Source organism: Photinus pyralis, unplaced genomic scaffold, assembly GCF_008802855.1.
Source record: "Photinus pyralis isolate 1611_PpyrPB1 unplaced genomic scaffold, Ppyr1.3 Ppyr1.4_LG2, whole genome shotgun sequence".
In the NCBI taxonomy this organism is placed as follows: domain Eukaryota; kingdom Metazoa; phylum Arthropoda; class Insecta; order Coleoptera; family Lampyridae; genus Photinus; species Photinus pyralis.
Genome location: NW_022170403.1, coordinates 5,204,622 through 5,213,549, shown reverse-complemented (window position 1 = coordinate 5,213,549; position 8,928 = coordinate 5,204,622). Strand labels below are relative to the sequence as shown.

At 40.1% G+C, this 8,928-nt stretch overlaps 1 protein-coding gene and 1 long non-coding RNA gene across 2 annotated transcripts in view; one reads left to right on the top strand and one right to left on the bottom strand.

Annotated features, from left to right (window-relative positions):
• Positions 1-2,905: 2,905 nt before the first annotated feature.
• On the top strand, positions 2,906-4,405 carry LOC116162886. Its single transcript, XR_004143639.1, has 2 exons — positions 2,906-3,943; positions 4,010-4,405. It is a non-coding gene; the product is annotated as an uncharacterized LOC116162886 (long non-coding RNA).
• LOC116162881 (lipid storage droplets surface-binding protein 1-like) overlaps positions 4,361-8,928 on the bottom strand; it is a 28,544-nt gene continuing 23,976 nt past the window's right edge. Inside the window, exons 2-8 of the mRNA XM_031476641.1 lie at positions 7,341-7,468; positions 7,106-7,291; positions 6,702-6,915; positions 6,472-6,650; positions 4,860-5,105; positions 4,668-4,778; positions 4,361-4,617 (exon numbers count right to left, since the gene is read on the bottom strand). Of these exons, the coding sequence (XP_031332501.1) occupies positions 4,471-4,617; positions 4,668-4,778; positions 4,860-5,105; positions 6,472-6,650; positions 6,702-6,915; positions 7,106-7,291; positions 7,341-7,468 (1,211 nt within the window). The 3' untranslated portion in view covers positions 4,361-4,470. The remainder of the gene's footprint in view (positions 4,618-4,667; positions 4,779-4,859; positions 5,106-6,471; positions 6,651-6,701; positions 6,916-7,105; positions 7,292-7,340; positions 7,469-8,928) is intronic.

The window sequence follows — 8,928 nt, the reverse complement described above, 5'->3', positions numbered from 1 at the left end:
TTTTAAAGCTCCCTCTGTGTTGTTTGGGGTCCACTTAAAGAGAGTATAATGATTTAAATATTTGTATAGAAAACTGCTGTAGTTACGCTATTCATTATTAGGTACCAGCACATTCTAACGAAAAAAACTTTGTCCTTTACTATGGGTACTTCTCTTTTCAGGCAATCCCAGCCTTAAATCAGCGATTCCCAACCCTATACCCCCAGCTCTACTGTTACCTGGATATATACGCCATTTTAATTTGCGCTAAGGTAGACCTGGGTCCTAGGCAGTCAAGGAAATCGCATCACAATCAACACCCACACAAGGTCGCAGCTTGTGAATGACATCATACTACACAACTATGCTTTAGTTTAGCAAGACCAGAACAAGGACCTCAGCAGGCCTTCCCCGTGCATTCATTTCATCGAACTTGGAGTGTACACTCCTACAAACAGACCAAGTTCGAACGTGGAAGTGGTCACACGCAAAGTTTGCATCGTTCTTGGTGCGGAGCGATCAAGAGCTTTGCCAATCCTAAATTCTTGGCGCGGAGCGATGCTGGGCGCGCGCGTGGATGTGGTTGTCGCTCCTGGAGGTAAGACATAAGCGAGATACATTTACGTATTGTAGTGTACGAGGAACGTTGTTTTCGCGTGCAGAATCGTACCTGTATTTGTTCGCCAAGTTTGTGCGAACGATCAACATTCTGTTTCAAGTTCGAAGACATGGCGTTAATTCAAAGTTTGATGAAATGAATGCACGTGGAAGGTCTGCTTAGTCTGCCTTGTTCCCCCTTTTGGTAAGTGTTTTCCCCTCTCTTTTGACATTTACTGAAGACTAAGTGGCGCCTATCCGGATTACTACTTTACCCTTTTGCTTGTTAACAAGAGCCCAGATATTCAGCCCGGCCCACCTCTACTTTGTCTGAGCTTACCGTGTGCTTATCTCCAGGCAATTTTGTTACGTTTGCCCAAAGTGAACTTACCTAACAATAACACTAAAGTCACAGCCGTCTATAATTACAAGCCGTGCTGAGAATTATGGCAACACTGCATGGTAGGCCGATTTCCTAATTCAACTTGACAGATTTTGGGTGTATTTTATATGTGTTTTGGGTGTAATATTCCAATTTACCTGTCTTAACAGAGCGAAATTGCGACAATTTGTGTTACTCCGTACGGAATGACCAGAAATTATTATTCAGGTAAGTTGCTAAACGAAATATATCGATTTGTTGTCATAACCTCTAAAGCAGGCTACTCCTTACTGGACCCTTTACAAGCACTTGTATTTGTTCAAAGTACCTGTACAAGCTCAAATATGACCTACACACTACCTGGTACGTAAGTACAGTAAGTGTTTATCGTGAAAAAATACAATTAGTTTGTATTTCAGGTATTCTAGCACAGACATGTCAAATCGATTTTCTGAAGGAACCTTTCAACTTATTCCCAAGAGTTCATGGTACGGGAATTTGAAGTCTACGGGGCTCCCCTCTTTAAAAGCTTCGTACCTAGACCCACTGGAGTAGCGACTGGTTTAAAGTCTGCCATTCCGAATCACACCTGGTCGTTGATATAACCTCGCTGATGCGCAGCGATTTACTGTTCTTTTACCGAAATGAAGTGCTCAAGCGTGTGCTTCACCTCGGCCTCTTTCGACAGAAGTTCACCAATTTCGGAGATCTCGATGGAAAACACATTATGGTGCAGTTACCAATTTACAGCGTTCCGAATTTTAAAGTCAAATAAAAATGTTATTATCCATTTTTGTAAATAAATAATATATATGCACAATTGTAAGCTGCCTAAGTATCTTACTTCTATATTAAAACCGCCAAGGCGAAACACAGGAGAGAGGAAAATGCCATTTTTCAAGAGCAACAAGACGCCATTAAAACTTACATCGGCCCACCGATTGACTTTCGAACAACGTTGCCAAACTTTTCAGCATGGCTTGTAATTATAGACGGCTGTGATAAAGTGAACCATTTCGCTGTCCTTTTTTTAAGCACATATCTAAAATATTTATGTAACGACACCTATGATATACACCGTATCGAAGATAAGAATGTTTATTATGGGGATCTCCGAAACTATAAAAGATACGACGATGGTCGTATGGGAATAACTTCTCACCAAGCAGTGAAGCGGTCGATGAGCGTAAGTGCGTACGTGTGTATCTTAACATGTGTAGGAAGGGGACCGATCAATTCCATGTGTATGTGATGGGCTGGTTGATGTCACACAGGAGGAACTGCCACACGAAGTTCCTGCAAAAGCCTAGGTCTGGGGACAGCAACTTGGTACGGTAGGTGTTGATGGTGCCATGGTGGTCCTATTGGCTACAAAAAGTTTATATCTTGTCAGGGGCTTGGTGACGGAGCAAGCTGAGGACGGAAAAAAACTGACACGTTGGCGCCTATATCCATTAAGAATGGGGTGGTGGATTTAACGAGTAGGCGGCAAATGTTTTTGGTGTCACACACTGGATGGCGACGAGGGAATTAGGCCGGCAGTTTTGTACGAACAGGGATCCGTGCAATGTTTCGCTCGGACGCCAAACCGTCGGTGATACCAACATTCGCAAGAGCGTGTATAGCTGAGTTGCTTCGGAAATGCGAGCGTTTTCACTACCACTAACGGTTGTCGCCTCGATTTTGTGTGTGGATGGTGTTGATTCGAGCTGTGAAGTGCGCGACTGTAGATGTAAGGGGAGAAATTGCGTTTTCCAATTAGGCGGTGATTATTCCAAGGGTTTCGCTTTCGGTCTGCGATGACGCGTTGGTCGTATACCTCATGCAGCTTGTCGGCCATGGTTACGAGGTGTTCTAGGCGTTGAGTGAAAAATGGTCAATGATCCAGATTATCGGAACTGATCGTTAAAATGGCCTGGTGCCGTTGTGGCAATGGCTTGAGGATGGCGTGGACCGTTGTGTAATAACGCATCGTATCATTGGTGACACCTACCACAGATGTGCAATTCTGCCTCGAGTTGGTGGAACCAGAGGTTGAGGTCGTTCTTCCAAATCGGTGGCGCTTTCACTGCTACACGGCTAACGGATGTGTACTGGTCTAGGTGCTCGTCGGAAGGATCCTGGGAACCATTCGGCATCTTGGAAACGGCTTCCGTGTCGATCGTCGCGTCGGTTAGCTGTTATCAGCTGTCACCAGTTATTTAGCGTGCGGTGACGCTAAATAAAATGCTGTTGCGTTTTATGGAATATTTACAAAATGGTAGCCGAAGTGTACCTACGCGGCGAGCGCTGTCGTCGGAGAGAGCGCGGATGCGGGTTTTCTGCCTGGTGGAGCGTGGTGCGAGATCGAGCTGGTAAGGCGAACTTGTTCTGCAGGCGGAGAACTGCTTATTTCTTGGAGCGCCGTCGAAGCAGGAATTACCTTTGCAGAGTTCGGACCTCTAATTTTAAACGTTTGCGGTCAGATGCACTACGCTCTCATCGGTTGGCCGTTTTGTCCAATGAGGGCGCAGCACGTTTTAGTGGAGTACGAACCAAATTGGATAAAATTCAAACTAATGTCAAGTTGAACTTAATCGATTCACCGTTCTCAGTGAGGGGGCGTCCGAAGTGGGTACCGACAAAGCGAATGTAGTAGCCCCCGACAAGATCTTACTGATGGTGGAGTCAAAACTGGCTGTAGGTTTCACTTCCGTCGTAACCTACACCAGGTCAAAATTAACATTACAGTCGGTGTTGAGTGGCCGATAGAATTATTGCATGCCAAAAGTTTTGACTCGACGAGTTGATGTTCGAAGGATTACAGGACCATCTTCGTAATTCTCTATCTTCAATCGAGGATCTCTGTTCGGCCGACTACGCCAAGTTAATGACTTCTTTTTTGCGATTCGAAAATTTATAACTCTGGTACCCGAAGCAAGACTTTTCAGGATTTCTGTGATTTCTTGTTCCTGTGCTCAATAACGAATGCAAATTCAAAGTCAGGTAAGACTTCTTTTCTTGTGCCGCTAATAGTACTTTACGTAGTTAATGTTTCCTGTTGAATTGTAGGTACCTATTGCCAAAAGGTTAGGTCAACGCGTTTCGTTTCTGCGACCCCCTGTCTACAGGGATTCCGAGGGCGGGTTATTTTGGGCTTTGTAAAGCCTACTACTCAGTGAGACAAAAGCAATTTAAGGGTGGTTAAAGTTTAGCAATGCAACCAAAGGAATGGAGGTAGGAGTATAGACTTCAAGATAATGAAAACTCCTTGACAAAATACGGGACCGTAGTTTACAACGGATCTTTCCGATAGTGTAAGGTGCAGGAAAATAAGTAAAATTGTACCTAATTATACCATAGGTACATATTAAAAGTATATTAAAGATATTTCCCAAGTAATAATAAAGAAAACAATATTAAGAAGCCTATACATCGTGCATGATACTAATAAAATAACTAATAAGACCAAATGAATAAATATCAAATATACCTACAGCTATATGTAAATTAAACTTGCTTTCGCTTAATTCTTAATTATCGATACCGTTAGCCTTACTTTTTGGAGGTGGTTTTTTGTGACACGAATTTTGGGAGTGTTTAGAATGCTTCGAAGATTTTGGTTCGCCGGTTACATTATTTACTTCATCCTTGTCTTTCAGATTTCTTGCTGCCTGCTCCTAAAACCCCAATGGTTAGATCGTGTTGCTGTGAGCATTATTTACCCTACCAGTAATTCAGTAGCATATACATTCAGTTGGTGGAGTAATGTAGCAAATCTATGTACTTGATTTCGGGCTGTTGCGTAAATAGCTTTATTTATGCTTTCCAAGTGTCCATTCTGAAAAGTATGTCACGAATTCAAAATCATAGTGACGGGGGAAAAAAATGCAAAGTTCAACTTGTAACGATTGGTACATACTTTAAAAATATCTTGCACAAGATGTATGCATCTGGAGGTAAGTAGCTGCATTTGGTCTGGTAACTGCTTGACAACCCCAGTTGTAAAATTGACGAAATGTACGACTCTGCGCGCGGCTTCCCGAGTTAACATAAAAAGTACTTCATCTATCGTTTGAGGTGGAACCTGATTTTCAGGTTCCGATTTACTTAAGCTTGCCCATATCTCCTGGCCTTTTTGTAGAGCAACTTTTGGATCAGTTGCGATCTAAAATCATACCACATAATGAAATAGAAAAAGTTATAACCAAATTACGTGTATGGTTTAATCTAAATATCTTGGGGTAGGAATTTTTGGCTATATAATTCTTCACAAAATGATAAAATTCACTCAAAAATCTAAGTATAATGACACAAGTTCTATTCTTCTATCTGATATGGTTGCCCCGAAAAAAATTAAAGAAGACACGCAAGATCTGGAACTTTTGAAAGCGTGATTCCAAACAAAACCATTCATTTTGGACTATCCGTTTTTTCGGAAAATTATAGATATCTAGCCTAAAAGTCTCGAAAACAGAATTTCAAAAATTCGAATAATTTGACAAAAATCTATTTGAATTTGAAGAACCTGTGGAATTTGAAATGTGACATTTGAAGTATTGGAAAATTCTGAAGAAGAGGTAAGGACAGGTTTCTCACAAATCATAGCGAAGAATGGTTGTTATTGTTATTTGTTAACACGTTCTAGCTTGTCGCTACGATTCGCGAAAATTGATGCGGGTAATCGGGCATGCGGCGGCCGACAATCATCCAATCCAATTTCAATAAATCGCTACAATGATCTGTTCACATGCGGCGATAAATCGTAACAACTCAATCATATTACGATGAATTGCTAGCATACATATATCGTACCGTGTACACCAGGCTTTAAAGGAGATGTGCGAGAATTTTAGATTGGAATTAACAATTGAGCAGTGACAAAGATCATACTTTTGGCAGTGAGCACTACCGTGTCGACAGTATACGCGACTTTTCCTTAACCTACCGATCATGGCCGAGTACGGTACAAACGTCACTTGATGCGACACCATTGTCTTTTGGCCTTGAACGAAACTGTTCACTTTCTATCCACACACGAAAATAAATATTTTCAATGTTAATAAAGGTCGAAAAACAATAAAATGGGTTTTGAAGAACGAATAAGCTAATTTTTGAGTTATTTGCCAAAAACCACCTAAAAGCGTGGCTTTCGTGTTGAAGAATTGACACCTTTGCTTGGGGATAGATCGAAAAGATCAACCTTAAAAAAAACCTTATGTACTTAGAACCAAAATTGCTAGAATTAGCCAATCTACCATTTCCCTGACTTATTTTCAATGAAGCATTTTTCACCACCGAGAAAGGGCGGCTTCCACCCCCACGGTAAAAGTGTAGTAGAGGGTAAGTAGAAGAAACTTCAAATTTTCTTGTTTGGCAAAATTATACGGTATCGCCGTATTTTACTTTCAATAACTGAACTACGAGTATAACGACCTATAAAAAAATAATTAACGGAGGACCCACCAGTTTTCAAGAAATTTGACTAAGCGGCCCTATATTACACAGAACAAAAAGAATCAGCGACTTCTTACCAAGTCAATAATATGCAACAATGCCTGTACAGCTTCAGTACTATGCTCTTTTAAAGCTTTAGCTTCAAGCAAAGTTCGTTTCGTCAGCCTTCGCTGAAATTTGCGTGATATTTTATCTACGTGGTATATAGTATGTAAAGCCTTTTCCGCTGGGCTGTGTGCGGTATCGCAATTCAGTACTGGAATGGAAGGGATTATACTTCAAACAAGTTGCTGATAGTTTTACCAACCTTCCTTGTCCGAGTCATTTGGATCTGCTGGTAGATACTGATCCAGATACTTTTCGGCCACATTTAGTGCACTATCTAGCCTGTCAGCTGCTATACCGGTGTACTTGCTTTCCAAAGCAATATTTGTTACAGTTGTCGCTTTTTGTACTATGTCTGCAACTATCGCATTTTTCAGTACAACGTCGTTTATGTATTCCTTAGTTTTGCAATAAATCTGAAATTGAAATTTATTTTAATCTAAAATTTGAAGGAATCTGTTTAATTTATGGCTGCATTTAAATATTTCCCTAGATTTTGATAAAAATCACAGACGTTGATAGGATAAATGATCTCCACACGATTGATAATAATTCTATAGTACGTTTAGGTGTAACACCATCACGAGGCGAATGAGAAGATGTTACCTGTTCCGGGGGAAGAGTTATCAACGGAATCGTTTCCTCGACTTTTTCCAAGCCCTGGTATAATATTTTATCAATACTAGTAATTGGCCCGTTAAATAAATTTATAGCTGGCATAGCGGTAGATACGACGAAATGGATCGACCCTTCTGCTTGACCGAATGTCCAATTTAAAACATTATTTGATTCCTAAAAATTCCATGCTTATTGGATAGGCGACAAAGAAAACATTGCTTACCTTAATTTTCCCGTACATGTGTCCAGCATAATTCAATCCAAATTCGACAACAGGTATTTGCATCAATCGGTCTACTGTTTCCAGCTTAAGCATTTGATCTTTCTGAGTAGTATCCTTATTTTCTTCCACTGGAACAGATAGATTACAGTTATAACGATGTTTTCATGCTATGGTGTTTGCGGTGGTCAGAAGTAAAATAAATATATTAAACCGATACAACGAAATATCGAAGGATTCTCAGCATTACAATCACTTTTAACGACAATTTATTTTAATCTTACAAAATACATTTTACAGTTTATAAAAATGCAGCAAACTCATGTCTTGGGCATTGAGATAATACTCTTAATCTTGTTCCCAACAATCTCAGTGCAAGAATAACGATTTTGAGATGTGGCCAACAAAAATAGATCAAATTCATATTTTGGTCATTGAGATAATGCTCTTGGTCTTTTTCCCAACGATCTTGGTGCATAAATAACGATTTTGACATGTCTGATCAAAATCCACCTGGTCGCCAAAAATGATTCAAATTCATGTCTTGGGCATTGAGATAATGGCCCGTATGAATAAAAGTGAGCAAATGCTTATACTTGCAAAATTCAAAGTAAATACTCGTAAGTGCCCCTTCATACTGGTTTGTTTAGCAGCGCTGCACTGTGTCCTGTCCTGCTGCTTAGCAGCGCTGCTAAGTCGCTCAGTGTGAAGGAGCACTTCCTAGTATTTACTTTGAATTTTGCAAGTATAAGCATTTGCTCACTTTTATTCATATGGGCCAATGTCCTAAGTCTTTTTCCCAACGATCTTGGTGCATAAATAACGAATTTGACATGTTTTGATCAAAATCCACGTGGTCGCCAAAAATGATTTCTATTATATTGAGCGCGCAGTTTTTCCTGTTCCCGATTCACTCGAAGTCCTATAACTTTTGTTTTTGTTGAACCAGCTTCCTGAAAATCAATAGCGTCCGTCCTTAATGTCCAAACTGCCCGTACACTAAATTTCAACATAATCGGCCACTTTTAAAAAGAGTTAGAGCGCACACGGATGGACTGACGGACGGACGACAATAATAGTTATTTATGTATTAAGGGCATAATAGTGATGTTTATATTCTCGAGGGCGACAAGTTAAAAAGCTCGAGGGCCTATGGCCCGAGAGCTTTTTAGTCGCCCGAGATTATAAACATCAGTTTATGCCCGTGGTACATACATAATTTTATGTTTTACAAATAGTTTTCTTCGTCTAAATTCGTTTACAAAATAATTCATTATGTTTCATCGAGTATGCGTGGTTCCAATTTGTTAATGTGATTGAAACCATCCAAACGTCCATCGTAATTTTAAATAATTCAATTCATCGTGAATGAGCAAGAAGTTCCAGAAACTATACGAAATAAGGCCAATCTTGTGATTTAGTAGGTACTGACAATTAATAATTGACGTTTCTAATTTTCAATGACCTGCAAATATTTGTTTGTTTTGTCATTAAGTATAAATGAGTTACTATAGGGTGATACTTAATGCCCTAGGGCATAAAGTGGTACAATGCTATTATAGGTTAGTAAGACATAAAAACTATAAAGGAT